The sequence below is a fragment of the Vespula pensylvanica genome, chromosome 13, assembly GCF_014466175.1.
Source record: "Vespula pensylvanica isolate Volc-1 chromosome 13, ASM1446617v1, whole genome shotgun sequence".
NCBI lineage: Eukaryota > Metazoa > Arthropoda > Insecta > Hymenoptera > Vespidae > Vespula > Vespula pensylvanica.
In genome coordinates, this window is record NC_057697.1 from 2,657,206 (window position 1) to 2,675,468 (window position 18,263).

At 34.0% G+C, this 18,263-nt stretch overlaps 1 protein-coding gene across 1 annotated transcript in view; it reads right to left on the minus strand.

Moving 5' to 3' along the window:
• Nucleotides 1-18,263, minus strand: part of LOC122633821 (suppressor of lurcher protein 1) — a 277,955-nt gene that overhangs the window by 26,541 nt on the left and 233,151 nt on the right. The window contains exons 9-10 of the mRNA XM_043822220.1: nt 7,446-7,632; nt 1,120-1,310 (exon numbers count right to left, since the gene is read on the minus strand). Coding sequence (XP_043678155.1) covers nt 1,120-1,310; nt 7,446-7,632 — 378 coding nt within the window. The remainder of the gene's footprint in view (nt 1-1,119; nt 1,311-7,445; nt 7,633-18,263) is intronic.

An 18,263-nucleotide genomic window follows, 5' to 3' on the forward strand; every position in this document is an offset into this window, starting at 1 on the left:
ATTGCAACTGTTTAACATTAAATTGCGATTATTATGACGAAAGGAAATTGACGTAGAAGGAAAAAACGAGAAACAAAAAAAGAGAGAAAAGAAATCGAACGAAACGTAGATTCCTCATCGTCAAATTTATACGATTGATTTTATTGAAGAATATATACATATATGTATATGTATATATAGATGATACTATTAAAATTAAATTTGAAAAATGTATTTTGTTTAAGAAAATCGTATTTAATTTTCATTGTATTTTCAAGGATTTCTAGTTTTGAAGTGTAGGAAGGATAAAGAAAAATCAAGGACATAGCGAATCTATTTGTTTCCGCATGCGGAATCACACGAATCCCTTTCGAGCAATGCTCGGTACCTCCGAGACTCACCTGCGACTGATAAACGTTTTCACTTGAGAGACGAGACGCATTGCTATCGCGATAGAACGAACGGACGGAAATTGAAATTTTGACGTAGCTGCACTGACTCAACGCAAGTCCTAGTACCTACGATCGCGAGAGTTTGATCGAAACGCTTCGCGTCTTTCGTGATAACTTATTCCGAATGATGCCTCTCGTTCATCTTCGTAGGCAGAAAGTATGAAATCGATTTATGGGAACGACGATATCCCTGCGAATTTAGTTCGACGTAGAGACGATCGATTTTATTCGAGTTTGTTTTTTGATTTATCGTTCATACCGTTATAATTTCTTATCTTTCTATGATCGTGATAATTCTCAATTTTCTTTTAACTTTCTAAAATAATTAAATATTTTTCTCTTAGTTAAACTTCCTCAAAATAATTAACAATTATGCTCTATAAAAGGTAAAATGAAAAATATTAAACTGTAAAAAAGTTGATCGTTCGATTAAGAAATAAAAAAGAAAAATACGGAAAGAATTCTTCTGGAAAAAGAAGAAAAGAAAAAAGAAAAAAAAAAAATACGTAGATATTTTCGTTCGCTTTAAAGCCGCCGATATTAACAAGTAAGAACTTAATGAAAATAATTAATAACTTTTAGCTGCGTTAGGTTACTTCCGAAGAGAGGAACGTACTAAAATTCTTAATTTACGTAGTCACGCTCGGTTCTCTCTTTGCAAGAGATAAGGGAAAAGTTTCGTACTTACTTTCCTTAAAGGAGTAAGTTGCTTTGAAGCCTCTCGAATAACGCGAAGACGTTACACCATGAAATTCGAGGAAAAGCCGTGGTCCATTGCTCATGATTGGCCGTGGTAACGACTCTCCGCAAAACGAGTCGATTTTATCCATTTTTCCATCTATTTGCACGTATGCCGCCAACGAATCGACTCTCTTGCAACTGCAATTAAAAAGAGAAGAAGAGAAAGAGAGATGTATATCTATATATATGCATACAGACATACACACACACATATATGAAATCATGTGTAAGCTTGAAAAAAATGGTTTCGTTTATCGTTCGTCTTCATCCTTTTATTCTATAAACATCGTTCGGTAATTAAATCGAAATAGATTAAAAAAAAAAGGAAGGAAAAAAGAAAGAAAGAAATAAATGAATGAAAAAGATTAATCGGAAAGTATATTCCTATTTGCAATTATTTGCGCTATGATGGATTTCTTCTTATTCGGATTGTTAAAACATGTTATTATTATTGAAGATGTTCTTGGGCCGTTGTTAAAATACATTTCTAAAGCTACTAACTGGAAGTAATACATCATCATGATCAAGAGAGAAAAAGAGAGAGAGAGGGGGAAAGAGAGGGAAAACGAGTTCATTAAGGTGAACGCTCGAGTGCTTAACAAAATGACGATAAGGAAGAAAGAGATTCGAAGGAGGTCCTCTTATCCCTCTTTCTGCTACACAGTGCTAGTAAATTTTCGTGAAACCGTTGGAATCATTGAACCGACTATAATAAGTACGAATGTTGCGTAGTACCGGTTCGTGCAAAAAGAACGACGCGTATAAGATCTATAGTCTTTCTTTCTATTACGGAATGAGATAGATCGTAAAAAATAAACTAAAAAGAGAAACCTGAAAGACCGGAGTATCTAGAATTTTTCGTTCTCGTTAGAAAAAAAAAACAAAAAAAAAAAAACGAAATAAAACGAAATAAAAAATAAAAAAAAAACAACAAAAAGGAGAGAAAAAAAGAAACAAGGCAGTCGAACGAAAAGCATATCAATGGTATTAAAAGGTCGATTATTAAAATTAATTGCTCGATCGATTTCGCTTTTTATCGAGCTATACAAAAAAGAGTGCAATTGAGAAGAAAAAAAAATTATAGAAAAAAAAGAATCAGTGCTTTAGACCTCTCTCTTTCTTCCTTTATCTTTCTTTCTTCCTTTCTTCCTTTCTTTCTTTTTTCTTTCTTTCTTTTTTTCTTACACCACCTGCAGATTTTGCTTTTATTCGTACGAATTAAAAACACTTCTATAAAAGAAACGATGAACGGTATAAATGCGGTTGCTTTGAAAGAATAAAGAAATAGAAAGATAAAGAGATGGGAAAGAGAAAGAGACATGAATTTTAAAACCGGTTGTTCGACATCTCACCAAATCCTTTCGTCACACGCGTTGCTTCACATCGTTCGTTCGTTCTCGTTCGTTCGTTCGTTCGTTCGTTCGTTCGTTCGTTCGTTCGTTCGTTCGTTCGTTCGTTCGTTCGTTCGCTCGTTCATTCGTTCGTTCGTTCAACGGTTATACTACACGCTCAGGCGAAAAATATGCTATGCGAAAAACTTTTCATTTCCTTGACAAAAGAAGCACCACCCGTGGGATTGCGAGGCATTTCCATTCGCGAATGATTTCACGTCCCGTTAGAGGAACTAGAAATCAGACTGCTGCTTCTGCATTTTACTAGACTTGTACAAACGTAATATGTGTGTATATATATATATATATATGGATATAGATATATATATATTCGCCTAAGTACCGAACCTCGCGCATTTTCCAATTTTATATTCAACAGTCGTCACACGACGATGCTAACTTCGTCGGATAACACAAGGAGATATGCTATACGCAACATCCTGGACTACTCTATCCGGAACATTGGCTTCTTATATACTAACAAGCTACTCGACCTCATATTTAAAAATTTTTCATCAAAATGTATGTACGTACGGTACGAAAGGGAGAATGAAAGAAAAGAAGAAATTCAACCGGTATAATAATTTCAGTGAAATATTAGAGAAAATATAATTAAAGTTGCAATAATAATAATAATAATAATAATAGTAATAATAAAAGTAATAATAAGAATAACAATCATAATAATAATAATGATGATAATAATAATAATAACGAAAGGAGGAAAGTTCGATAATAAATAAAAGAGCCCTTTTGTAAAATATTATCAAGCACGTAAAACGACTTAGGAAAATAATTAACGTCCGTGGAAAATGCGAAAAGGTATTGCGAGCGACAGCTACGTTGAACGTCGGCTAATTTACAGGAAAATTATAAACTCCCACTGGAGTGGAGTTGGTCTCGATTGGAGAACGTGAGAGACGGACGGTTAATGAATGGAAGAAAATCGGCCTTCTGACATTTTAACGAATCAAACTGATTCGCGAGGATTTGAATGTAGCGATGACGAGCACAGAACCAAAAGTTAAAGAGAAAAAGAGAAAAAAAGATAGAACGATAAAGATAAAGATAGATAGATAGATAGATAGATAGATAGATAGATAGAGTCCTTATGGCAAGTTCATGCATGAATGAACATGAACGTACGTACGTTCGTCTACGTTTGGGAAAGGAAAAGAAAATTTCGAGCAATCCACTCGTATGATTCGAAGGAAACTGGGCAGGGAAATCAAATGTCGGACTGAGTTACTCTTTGGCCATTCAGAAAAATCCTCTCCCTCTCTTTTTCTTCGCGTATGAATGCACGGAATGAGAAGAAGAAAACGCTTACGTCCAAAAGAGAGAGAGAGAGAGGGAGAGAGAGAGAGAGAGAGAGAGAGAGAAAACAAAGAGAATTTTTCTTCAAAGAAAACTTTTTCTTAGCATATGCTGCTGACCTAACAGTTCAACCTCCGTGCTAAGGTTTCTTAATTGGTTTGAGGAGGATGGGTGGTTATGAGCGAAGGGAGACGGAAACGCGTTTCTCATTACCAAGTAGTAAAAAAGTTCTCAAAGTAAACTTTATTTAAAACGCATTTCGTTCGTTCGAAGAAGAACGGAATGGTTTAATTTCGATTGGATGATTTTTGTATTATCGGTGAAAAAGATTAAAGAGAAAAGAAAAAAAGAAAAAGAATCTCGCCGATCTTTCTTTGCTTTTCTTGCCGTTTGATTTCATTTTGTGTGAAGACGCGTGGTTATCGATTCGTCGTGAAACTTTTATCATAGATAGATATACGAGTTAAATCTACTTTTTCTCCTTTTACAAACTATTCCGCAATATATATATATATATATATATATATATATATATATATATATACGTACAGTTCGATGTATCTTTATAAATATAAATCGAATAACGAATGAACGTGGATAAATATACGTCGGGACAATTCTTTAAAAGATAAAGAGGATAGTAAGAAAGGTCTCTTTTTATCGTGAAACTTTTCTTCGAGAATCGAAACAATGATGAAAACCTATGATTTAAAAAAGAGAGAGAGAGAGAGAGAGAGAGAGAGAGAGAGAGAGAGAGAGAAAGAGAGAAAGAGAAAGCTCGTAAAAATATTCGGACATTTCGATCTTGTGGAAAAATTTTACTGAGACTTTATTTCAGTTTTATTATTTTTCTACTAAAAAAACTTTTCGAAAGATATTTTTCTAGGATAATAGTGAAAACTAAAAGAGAGATTAGCGAAAACGTTTTATCGATAGGTACATTCTTTGAGGGGAGAATAAGCATATAGAGAAATACAGTTGTTGATTCCCATAGGAACAACATTTAGTGGGACTCGTCGAACGAGTCCTTGATTGGAATGCACGGGAATACTAAACACCAACTGCGAAAGAGAGATGGATAGAAGCAGAGATGGACAGAGACAGAGACAGAGACAGAGACAGAGACAGAGACAGAGACAGAGACAGAGACAGAGACAGAGAGAGAGAGAGAGAGAGAGAGAGAGAGAGAGAGAGAGAGAGAGAGAGAGAGAGAGAGAGAGAGAGAGAGAGAGAGAGAGAGAAAGAGGGAGAGTACTGGATAGAGAAGTGGGTGGAGCAAGCTAGGGGAAGCATTGATTAAAGAGCACTAAACGTCAGCCAGGTGGAAGATAAACGAGAGGATGACCCACAACCATAGTGAGTACGTACGTTGCTCTATGCTTATCCCCTAGTCTCCCATTGAATTCTTCGAATACCATACCTAGACGATTTCGATTTGTCGTCCTTGTTCTCCCTTTCCGATCTTCATATAAAAAGAAAAAGGGATCTTTTTCCTTATTCTTCTCGACTCATCTTCTCTCATGGGAACTTTCGAAAAATTCCTAAAGGATATACCAATATAGAGAGAGAATTGAAATCTCTTTCAAATAGAATTTTATGAAATCGATTACCTTTCCGAGTAATATTTTTAACTTTCTTCCAGAGGTTCTCTCGTAAGATAAGATCAACAACGAAGATTTATTTTTTGGAATTTGTTGTTTTTTTTTTTATTTTTTGTTTCTTTTTTTTCTTTTCTCTTTTGTTATCTCGCGAACGAATGGAGAAGAGCGTATCGATCGATCGATCGATTTTTACGATTTGGAGTAACGGAGAAAAATCTTATGATCGTGGTAAAGCAATTTGAATTTTATAGTTTACGCGTGTCGTAAATCGAATCGTAACATCTGCACATAGATAGGTAGATATATCTAAGCAAGGATGATATATAAATATATATATATATATATATATATATATATATATATATATATATATATACACACATACACACACACACACATAAACAATCCTATATATCTGTTCGGAATTATATAATGGAGATAGTAAGTTATTAACTTTGTCAAACTTTCCTTTTTATCTACGTTTACGTTCGCGAAGAATAAACCCTTCTTATCTTTGAAGGGACATTAATCCTTTTGGATTTTGATTGGGAAGATTAGATCGAGCATTTAATTCGAGTTAGGAAAGTAAGAAACGAATTCGTTCGAAAACGAATGAAGATCGCGACCATTTTCTCGTGATCAAACGTGATACATAGTCACGTCGAGTTAAAGTAGTAGGTAGCTACATATCGAGAGTGTGCGACTGCATTTGCTAAATTGCTTCGTTCGCCAATCGGTCTATCCTTGTCACTTACCGAGAAGATACGAGAACGAAATTCATGGCTTTGATGAACTGACCGAAGCACACGTTACTTCGATGTAACTTCGGTTAAATCCGACATGAGCAAGGGAGTTTCTAATTAATTGAAAAAAGCAAAAAGAAAAAAGAAAAGGAAAGGAAAAAGAAAAAGAGAAAGAAAAGAAGAGATGAAATCCATTCGAATCATTTCTAAATCATCTATACATAAACATTTATCTATTACAAATGATTAATCAATGATAATGAATGAGTTGCTATCGTTTAAATCGTGATACTTTAAATACATAACAAATAGAGAACGAAATAGATAATTTCGATTTAATCCGAGATATTGAAGCTCGATATACAATTATATACGATTTAGAAGAGGATACATAATTCCCCAACGACTATTCGTATTAGATAATCGGATATCAAATTTTTCGGATCGGACCTGCGGCTATTATTTCATTCAACAAAACGTAAAATATATTATTTTTTTTCCTTTCTTCATTTTTGTTTTTTTGTTTCTTTTTTCTTTTTTTTCTTTTTTTTTTTTTTTTTTTAACAGGAATAAAATCGAAATCTCTAATATTTGACGTTTCGACGACTATTTCGTGTTGGGATGAAAGTGCGCGGTAACGATGCGGTTTTTACGCGCGGAAACGTGACGTAGTCGTTCAACTCGAGCTAACGCCCGAAAATCGATCGAAGGGACACAACAAGGGACACGAAGGGATAGCCGAGACCAACCTGGACTTGTTGTCGATCGATCTCTCTATCTCTATATATATATCTCTCTCTCTCTCTCTCTCTCTCTCTCTCTCTCTCTTTCTCTCTCTCTCTCATGCACGCACATACGCACACACATACACACGCTACATCAAATATATATATATATATATATATATATATATATATATATATATCTCTACGAGTCTAGAATTCGTGGATGCTACTCGATGCACTTTACTGAAATTGTATTTGACGGCACATCAAACGCGTACGGTTGTTCTCCCTTTCGATAGTTCTACTACGTTACTTTCTATATCTATCTCTTTCTCTTTCTCTCTTTGTTCCACTTTTTCGAACTAACACGTCCAACTCCTTGTTAGATCTAACGAGACAGACTTTTCGATTCTTGAAATTTTTTGCGTCGTGGAAAAATATCGATTCAAATACGTGATCGCGGTAATGAAGAAGGGAGAAAATAAATTTCACTTACTCGTCCGTGTCGCCAGGAGTATGATAAAGATTAAAGTCTTGAAATATCACTTGGACACGTTCCTTTCCTCTTCCTTGGAAATCGTACTTACAATTAGTCCTTGATGGATAAGGATTCGGATATCCTGGCGATGTAACTACTCCAGTTTTTGTCAAGTCACTGTTGAACACCATATCGCAGGATGATGCTGTAAAAAGAAGAAGAAGAAGAAGAAGAACAAGAAAAAGAAGAAGCCAATGTCGGTAGATATCATTAATTAATAGAATGTGAAATTGATGTGAGGGATCGATGAGAGAGATGAAATCGTTGGGAAAATTTTTGATACTTTGGATTATTTATACGCAAGGTATATCATATTAATCAATGAATTTATCGCTTTCTCTGGAGTTTCACGAGCTGATGCGTTTGTAGATCGGATATGTGATATTGATTTTTGTTGCATGTACAGAATGTACATGTACAAAGCAATAATTCATAAAAAAGATAAAAAATGAATTAAAATATAAAAAGTAAAAATATAATAAAATACAAAAAAATGGAAATAAAATAACAAAGGAAAACGCGTTGTTCGTTTTTTACAATCTATTGTCAGAACCGTTTAATCGGAAAAAAAACTACAAAAAAAAAATGAAAATGAATAAAAAAAGAGAAATGGAAAAAAAAGGAAAAATAATAAAAAAAAATGAAAAAAGAAAAAAAGAAATAAAAGATCCGCAAATGTCTTGGATGAGTCTCGCATATATGTACGTATTTACGTATTATATACGTAAGTTTATACGTCCTTCGAAAGTATTTTCTCTAAAAAGTCGCAAACTCCAAGCAGATAAGCAGCCGCACCTATTTGCAGAGTTGTAAGCCTGACAACGTAAACCAAAAGAGCGGCGGCGCCTCGCGACTCACGGATATTTCGAGTACAAGTATGCACTATACTTTCTACATATTCTTAGAAAAGTCGTAGAGACTGGTGGAAGAGGTTCTAAAACTTCGTGAACTATCCAAGTCGTTGGCGTATCTCTCGATGTTCGCTTTTCACTCTCGAGTATTGTGTCTGTGATCTTCTTACTTCAATGATTTTACGTGTCGTACATATATAATTATATGATCTTTCGAAAATATAATTTCGAAAAAAGAAAAAGAAAGAAAGAAGAACCAAAAGAAAATAGTAAAACGACAGGAATAAAAATTCCAATGAATTATAATGATGTAAATACGATGAAAGAAAAAAAAAATGTTACATCGCCCTGATTGTAACTCGGACTTTGGAATAGTACTTGACACCGATAAGTTTCACGCTTTGACCGTACAATATCAGACCCACAAGAGTTCGCAGCCAGAGAGAGAGAGAAGTGGAATCGAAGAGATGGAGGGGTTAAAATTCGATTGAACTGTCATTTGGCGAGGGTCACGGATGCTCCATTTCGTGGCACAAAACCGCCAATATCGGTAGGTGAATGGTTCTTATCGAATTTCTAGAAAATGACGTAATATCGTGTCGGCGAACGGAACGACTAGTCTTCTCCTTTTTCAAACAAAGTAAATTCATTCTTTTTCTAATATCTATCCGAATTATAAGTTCTTTTTTAGTTTCATTACGTAAAAAGTTATATATATATATATATATTTCAATTGTTTTAACTTAAAACAAAAAAAATACAAAAATACAAAAATACAAAAAGAAAAGAAAAAGAAAGAAGAAAAAAAGAAATTTTCTAATTTCTGAAAATTTAACTACAAAATCTTTTGACGCGTGTAAGATGTATCAAAAGGTGACGAAAGCAATCCTAGAAGAGATATGACATAAATTTAATATGACAGAAGCTGAAAAGATACGACATTGGAATGGGCCGAGGCATACGGAGTCATGAATCTTGTATGAATGTTTGGAGCGAGAGTTTTACAAGCGACTTCTTATCTCGAGAACTCTGCGACGTTATCGGCATATTGAGAATATTGTTTGCTCGTTTCTCTCTCTTTCTCTCTCTCTCTCTCCCTCTCTCCTTCTCTCTCTCCCTCTCTCTAACAAAAGCATTGGTAGATTTCTGCGGAGAAGAAACTAGAAACTGATTTTTGTCTCTCACTCTCTTTCTCTCTCTGGCTCTCGTTTTTTTCGCTTTTTATTTTTCTCTTTTTATCTCTGTTTCTTTTTCTCTCTATCTCTGTTGACCATTCTTGGTTGCATTCAAAGAACGTCGTTGAATGTAGGAAATACCTTGTTAAAAAGAATCTTGTAAATGCCAAGAAAATGTTTGCCCTGTGTTTCTCGACTTTGTAACATCCGTATATTTAATTTGTTCCTTTTTCCTTTGATATTAAATTTAGTAGAAAATCGTATAATAAATCATTGCGAGTTGTTTGGATTAATTATAAATCGTCCGTTCTTTTCTTTTTTTCTTCTTTCCTTCCTTCTTCTCTCTTTTTTTTTTTGTTTTTCGTTTGTTCTTCTTTTTCTCTCTCGTTCCATGCAAATTACCTTGAAGGGAAGAAATTTCCATATTTCGATATTAACACATTTTAGAGCTAGACAGCTACTTGCAAGCCGCGTACTATTCTCGAACGTTTATTGCTTAGTGCCGCAGGGTGTCTGCTATTTAAATGGGTGGAACAACGTAAGGACAACGTTCTCGTCCCTCAATTACAGATTTTCAAATAACGTAGGTCTATGTTACCGACTTTTTAAATGACATAAAAATATGTTACCAGTCTGAATGAATGCGCTACATATCGGATATTTAACAAGAATGTTTTTAAGTAAGAATCACTTAAAAAAGAAATAATAAATAAATAAAAAACAAAAAAAAACAGACATTCAAAAATAGATTTATTCTTAGGAAACAGAGAATATACAATACAAAAATATAAGCGAAGAAGATTTTTATTCATAGCGATTTGCATAATCTGAAAATATAATGTGTGCTTCGTTTTCATGACGTTCGATGTCCCCTATATGAATACCAGGAACTTCCGTTCGAATTTTAATATGAGATAGAATATGTCCTGTCAGCAATACTCGAGATCCATTTTCCATTTCGATATTATTATTATTACAATGTAAATATAGAACCAGTGAATATTTCATGAAAAGAAATCAAAAATATTAATGAAGAATAAAATCTATATGGAGACTCTTGTGTTATTTATTTTATTCGAGAGAGAAAAAAGAAAAACAAAAAAAAAAAAGGGAAAAAAATAAAAGGAAAATATTTTATCCTGCAACTTCGAAGTATGTTATAATATTAAAGTGCTGCTTGGAGATAACGTTTCATCTATCCTAACTCGTCTTTCCCTCTCTGTCTCCCTCTCTCTCTCCCTCTCTCTTTCTCTCTCTCCCCCTCTCGTTCGATAATGAAGAGAAATTAAATATTAGTCACGCAACGTAAATGTTCCGAGTCATTGTCGAAGTTACGTAGATATAATAGATATAGTTAAAGTTACGGGGATATACGAGAACGAAACTTGTTTTGGCCTTTAATAAATCTTGTCTAGTTTCTATCGAATTTGCTAGCAGGAAACTAACGAGATATGGTATATCTATACGTAGATAAATATTGATTTTAATAAAATCTCATTGAAAAATGTAATTATCCTCCGAATCATCATTGTTTGCTTGAAATTCATGCGATACAATGGGGAATGGAAAGAAATATTAAATATATTCCTTTGTCATTCTTTGAAATCTATAAACGGATTGGTGGTTGGCCGTTCTCAGGTATTATCGACTTTTGAACACCATTTATAAGGAAAGTGAAATAATGGTGAAAGGTAGAAAAGAAGATATGCAAGAAAAGAAAAAGAAGGAAAGATTGAAAGAAAGAAAAAGAGAAAGAAAAAGAGTGAGAGAGAAGGAAAGAGAGAGGGAGAGAGAGAGAGGGGAGATGGCAAACGTTTTAATTTGCATTCATGAGCCCTCCTCTCTCACTCTTTCTCTAAAAATTCTTAAAGCCAGCAAGTATTCCAAGTACGTCTGTGGTTATATCCAAGGGAGACGAATTCACTTATGGTGATCAATTCCTACGCTTCCGAGAGAATACGATGCGATCGTGAAGCCTGAGAGAGATCAACTATGAAATTGTTCGTGAAAAGAAAAGAAGAAAGGTAAAAAAAGAAAAAGACAAAAAAAAAAGAAAAGAAAAGGAAAAAGTGAAAGAGAAAGTATTACCTGAAAGCGTACGCACAAAATCGTATTTCGTTGTTCGATATATCACGACCGTAAGGCCACTGAGGCACGTCTTTCAATTAAAATTATTCATAAGATCCGGAGAAGTGGGGCTTGAAAAAGAGGTTTAATTAAAAACGAAATTATTCGCGAATAAAGTAAACACCGTACGGTGTGTCTGCCTTATTACCCCTACTCGCTCTGACCTTTTTTCTTATCTTTTTCTTTTTCCACTCTTTCTCTTTATTTTACAAATACCACTGGCAGGTTTAATAATAATAAAAAGAAGAAATGAAGAAAAAAGAAAGAAAATTAAATAAAATAAAACCAAATAGAATAAAAAAAAAAAGAGAAAAGAAAGGAATCATTTTACTTTTTTATCAGAAAACACAGATATTTATATTTCAACTTTCACCTAAGCTATTATTTTCTAACGTTGAATATACCAAAGTGGAGGAAACTTTCTGAAGCTTAGAAACGAATTTCCCATGGCGTTGAATTCCCAAAGTAGTCAGTTCTCCATCTATCTCTCTCTCTCTCTCTCCCTCTCACTCTCTCTCTCTCTGTCTCTCTTTGAATTTCAAAAAAAGATAATAATAAAAATAAGAGTATTTCAATTGCTTGTACAATATTTCAGATATAAAGCAAATATATATTCAACTACAGATGTGTATATATATATATACACCGTATTGCTATAATGCTCGGAAGCTTGTCAGAATAGTTTTAAGCTATGCACGTGTTACCGAACGAATCCATTAGCAATCCGTATCCCAGCGGTCACTATTCTCGAACGAAGGGAAAACGTGTTCCGTCGCGTGAGGATCGCACGCGAGGTGTTAGCTAAAGCGTTAGGATTGAAAGCCGGTTACAAAACCGTCGACAATACCCACGTTCCCACAATTGCGGATTTCCTAATTAAGCGGCACATTTAGCTGGGGACAACCGAGTCAGCAGCCGCCATTGCACCAACCAACGCCGCCGCCACGCCGTCGTCCTCGTCCTCATAGTCGTCGTCGTCGTCGTCCTAGTCGTCGTAGTCGTAGTTGAGCCAGCCAGCGGTATTAATAATTTACCGACAAACTTTGCCGAAATTAATTTGAACGCCATTTGCGGCTTGCGTCTTGGCGGTAAGTCCTGTCTCAACTCCGTAGATTTAAGCAACCTCATTCCTTACCTTTCCTGCCCTCCTCCCCCTTTAATACATTCACATCAACTATATCTATAACCTTGCTCAGCAAAATTCGTTGCCATTTTCGAAATATCCATGTGGATTTTCTATCTATCCATCTCTCTCTCTCTCTCTCTCTCTCTCTCTCTCTCTCTCTCTCTCTCTCTTTCCTTCTCTCTTTTTATATATTTCTAGTTCAATATACCGTATAATGTACGTTCATATTTTCTTATGTGACTTTTCTCCTTAGCAGATAGCTAAGTTAAGTTAAGGTAGGTAATTCATCGCAAAGAAAAGGAGCTTCTGATAGCCTCGTTCCATGTCCACTAATGTCAAAGTCTCGTTAAAGATAGCGCCAAGAAAGTTCGATCGTACATCAATGATCTTTGATTCTAGTTCGTTCGAAACGAGGGTTACTTTTCTATTGATATAGACTAATATCATCGAGGTTTACTACTTTCAGCTTTTCAGAACTATATCCTATGATAGATTTTTATGAGGTACTTATCTGTAAAAGATTTAATGTAATGTCGTCTATGTATGTCGGAATCCTTGATTTCGAAACGTTCTGTTTATCGGATTAAAGATTATCCCTGTTTTAAATAAAAGTAAAAGAGATTAAACAAAGTGGATAATATTACGCAGGATTCCACGAAAGAGGAGTTGGAGAAATTTGGATTAAATCTCGAAGTAGTTAGATACAAAATGAAAGTGAGCATTCTAGTATCGTACAATTAAATAGGAAGTACGGGGAATGGACAACGAGAGGTAAATTCGAAAATGCCCTTTGTATTCACCGTTGGAAAAGTTTCTACCTTTAAAAGCGTTATTTATCTCGAAGGTAAATCGAACGGGACTTTCGAAGAGAACCCAAAAAGAAATCGTCCAAGAAAATCAAACAAGCTTTATCTCTTTTACGGGAGATTGTCCTTATATTTTTTTGCTACCCTTTGATTTTTTTTTTTTTTGTTTAGCCACAGTAGAAACTGAAAAGAGACAAAGAAGGAACGAAAGAAACGAAAGGAAGAAAGAAAAAGAAAGAAAAAGGAAGTAACACCATTGCCCTTAAAACAATAATATTCTTTTTCTCACATTGAAAAAAAAAACTATTATCCTTTCTAATCCTAATCTGGAAATCTGAAATCTGAATGAAAAATTTTAAAAGAAAAATTCTAAAAGAATTTATCTTAAAGTCATTAATTCCAGTCGATTTCCAAGTCTTTCACGTAATCGTTCATTCTTCGATAAACTTGAGGAAGACACGCGTCGTGTGAGATTGCCTAATCGTAGGTCCTTGGATGAGCTTTAAAAGTGCTCTTTTAAAATATCTCGTCGATCGTTCCGTTGTCGAGATGCTCTCTTTGTTGTCCGTAGAAAAGAGGCAGTGAGAAGAAATAGAAGGAGGAGGAGGAAGAGTAAGAGTAGAAGGAGGAGGAAGACGTGAGCAAGAAAGTGATAAAAAGGAGAAAGAATAAAAAGAAGATGACCTGTAATCCAGAAAAAAAAAAGTAATAGAGAAGAGAGTCTCGACGAAGAGGAAGATCGTTGTTTAATGTTAGTCGCTCAATTTATTATTAATAGACTATTTCGTATATCAAAGGTTATAAAATAAAAAGGCACGATATTATATGATTATTTAAAAATGCGAACAGAAAAAAAAACACTTTAAATTTGTAACGCAAAAATTTGATAGACAAACACTCATTTAAATTTATACTCTGACGATTTTCATATTTACTATTTTTTTAAAACGCCAAAAAAGTTATTGCTTAAGCTTCTATTCATATATATATACATATATATATATATATATATATATATATATATATATATATGCAATTCTGTAATTATTCGGATAAATCGCGAATGAAAAAAGAAACGATGATCATTAGTTAATCATTTTGATTTTAATATAAGACTTTTAATTGCAATCTCAGTAGAGGGTGGAGGAATACCCGTTAAAACGACACTATCTTGACCTGTTAGCACAGCTGTTGTTAGTTTCACTTGACTCGGTTCAAAATTGCTTTGCATACGCCCACCCAACCGGTCAACAAGAACGTTCGATCGTTATGTCACCGTCTGACTTTAGTCCAAATTTAACATCTACTTGTTTTTTTCAATAATTTCAACGAATAATAAATGAATATTTTTTTATTATTGTTGATAGATAGATAATATTATTAACGATAGGAACGAAATTAAAAAGGATTTGTTTCAAACGAATTTTCCATTTTTTTTCTTCTTTTTTTTTCTCTGTTTTTTTCCTATAACATTATACCATATCAATATAAATCAAGAGTTTGTTAGAAATAATTTTTTTAACAACTTCATGATATATCGATACACATACACATACATTTTTTTTTTATTTTTTTCTTTCTATTTCAACCCTCAAATTTAACGAAGATCTTATAGAAAACTTTAACGAGGTAGTTAAGTCGACTTGACACTAATGTTGATCTTTGTGACAAGGAGAGAAGAGTATTGCGGTTTTGTCTCTAGATGAAGACGTTGCTCCGGATGCTGAGAATAATGAGAAAGAGGAAAAGAGAGGGAGGATGTTAAGGGGTTGGTAAGAAACACAGATAGAGAGAGAGAGAGAGAGAGGGAGAGAGAGAGAGAGAGAGAGAAAGAGAGAGTGGAAAAAAAGGATAAAGAAACAGTAACGGGGTTTGAGAAATTGAGAGCTGGAGGAAGGAAGAAGGAAGAGGCTTACTTAGCCTTCCTGCAAAATGGAACGGTAACTAATTCCGACTAGAACAGCTGATTTATCGGCTTCTGCCACTTGGCTCTCTCTTTCTCTCTAAAGTGTCTCTTGATTCTCTCTCTCTCTCTTTCTCTCTCTCTCTCTCTCCTCTCTCTTGCTTTCTCTGTCTCTCCTTCTCTATCTCAGCCTTCATTTAAATTCGGCTGTCTCACATTTTATTCTCGCTCGTAGCATCCTCCAAATATCAATAATCTGATAGAAACACTCTCGGTACAATCCTCTACTTCATAGTACACGAATTGTTTTCATTTATTATCATTCAGATTATTTCGATCGAATCTTTTGCTGAATATAAATCGAATTCGATACACTAAGAATAGAAGCATAAAAAATTTAAATCCTATATTTTAGTCCCTTTTTCATTCGTCGATTTTAACTTTCGTCAATCGGTGAACGGAGATAGATCCCTCGAATAATTCCTTTTAATTAGGATCCTTTTCAAGCGCATCAATCATCGCATCAGACGATTCAATTCGTCGAACACGTCCATCAGAGATATTTCATAAATTCGAAGGATTTTTAAATTTCGTTTAATTTTCTCTGTTTTTCTTCTTCTCTATTAATTTATTTTCTTTTTCTCATTCTACTTTTTTTTTTAATCGTTTTTGTTTATTTTTTTTTTTTAAAGATACCTTTTCTAAAGATTATTTTCAATTAAGATGGATATAATTTTGAAATGAGCATATCCGTAATATACTCAAATATTTCATTTTGATGTTAACCAGGACCCGTTTGTAGCCACTTGAAATTTAAACGAATCCGACGATCGCCAGAAGCACGAATTCAGACGAAAATTCATGCGTACCACGATTGCACACCCGTATAGAAAAGCTACCGAGGACTTCTAGCTATTCTCGACTATATTCAAAACGGACGGGTCTGTACGATATCGAACGAATGAGAAAATGCAAGAGAGAGAGAGAGAGAGAGAGAGAGAGAGAGAGAGAGAGAGAGAGAAAATACGCTCGTCAATTATTGAATAAACGATATTACGTGCAGTTCGAAGAGAATTTTGTATTAAAAAAAAAATTAATTATAAATATATTTTATGTACAGAATAGTGGTCTAAAAAAAAATAAAGAGAACAAAGAAAAATAATTCGTATGAGCTTGGCTAGGCAATATATATATATATATACACATATATTTTTTTTAAGAAGAACCATATTTTTTCCTGACCATAATCGTGGTCAGGACGGTTTAAGATGATTAAGAGAAAGAGGATAAAACGTTGAGACGTGGAATTTTGTGGTTAGGACATGGTATCAAGATAGAATCCGTGAAATTCTTAACGGAATTCAAAAGATAGAAGGATTGCCTCTTCGGCATAAGAGTTCATACGTTCCAAAGGAAAATGCACTGAGATGGTAGATACAGTTAATTAGATACCATCTTCATTATCTTTGTTATTATCTCTGAAAAGAGATAACGAAGAGATGCTGACTCGTGTGATTTTCGCGTCTACAGATTTACTAAAAAGATGGGTAGGTAGTGTACAGAGATTAACTGGAATTACCATTTTAAACTAAATCTCTTTTCTCAACTTTCAGTATCTCTTTCTCTTTCTTTCTCTTTTTAACTTTTTTAAAACTTCTTTTTTCTTGACTTTTCTTCTTAAGAAACGAAGATTTATACTGCCTGAATTTTCTCGTTTTTGAAAATTTACCATGTAGCATTCTAAAAAGAAGAAAGAAAAAAATAACAAAGCAAAACATAAAGAATAATATTTATCGATTAAATATAAGATGTTTCTTCTTATTAATAAAAGGATAAGTATATACGTTTTCACGATTGATGTCTAGTTTTACGATCAAAATTGTGCATCGAACATCAAACATTTAAAAATTACGATAGAAAAACATGATCGGATGGTTTAACTTTTCCCACTTTTTATAGTTTTTATTTATTTTGCGTATACGGATTCGTGTGCCGATTATCAAAGGTATTCGATGGAAAAATATCGAAAAAAGGGATTGGAAAAAGGAAAGATAACCGGAAATGTTTTCTCTTTTTTCTCTATCCCTGTTTCTGTCTCTCTTTCTATCTATCTATCTCTTTCCTTCTTTCTCTTTTTGTACGTTTCAAAACGTTTCTATTTAAACACTCGGTCAGTATTTTCATTTCTATCGTCGGTCGTGCAGGAAAATCTCATGAGAACTTTAACGTCGTTCTTTCTCTTTTTATTATTTTTTTTTTTTTAGTTTTTATTTTTTTTTATTTCTTTATTTTTGTTCTTATTTTTTTGGCAAAAGATTCCACCTTGGCAAGACTCGAGACTCTTATATTCTATCGGCTCGACCGATGGAAGAAGCTGTTGGAGAATGGCCTTTTATAGTATTCGCGGTTGAATTAACTCTACGGCCCAAGGAATTTCTCGACAATGACAACGATGCGATTTGTTATTTTATCGTCGAACCATTAGGGAAGTACGAGACTATGGGTAGGATGAGGAGAGAGAGGGAGATATTAGACAGAGTCGTCCGGTTTGGCTCGATCTGGCATTTTAACTATTATACAACAACCATTATCTAACTTATGCTGAAATCTATTATGAAAATTTATTGCTGTTTTAACAGCGGCACATAAGCCAACAAATTATTTTCATTAAAGAAATTTCTCTTTTATATTGTTGGTAATTAATAAATCAAATCGTTATCCTTTTTTCTTTCTTTTTTTCCCTTCCTTTCTTTCCTGATAAAACGAGGTAAAGATTAAGCCAGGCATT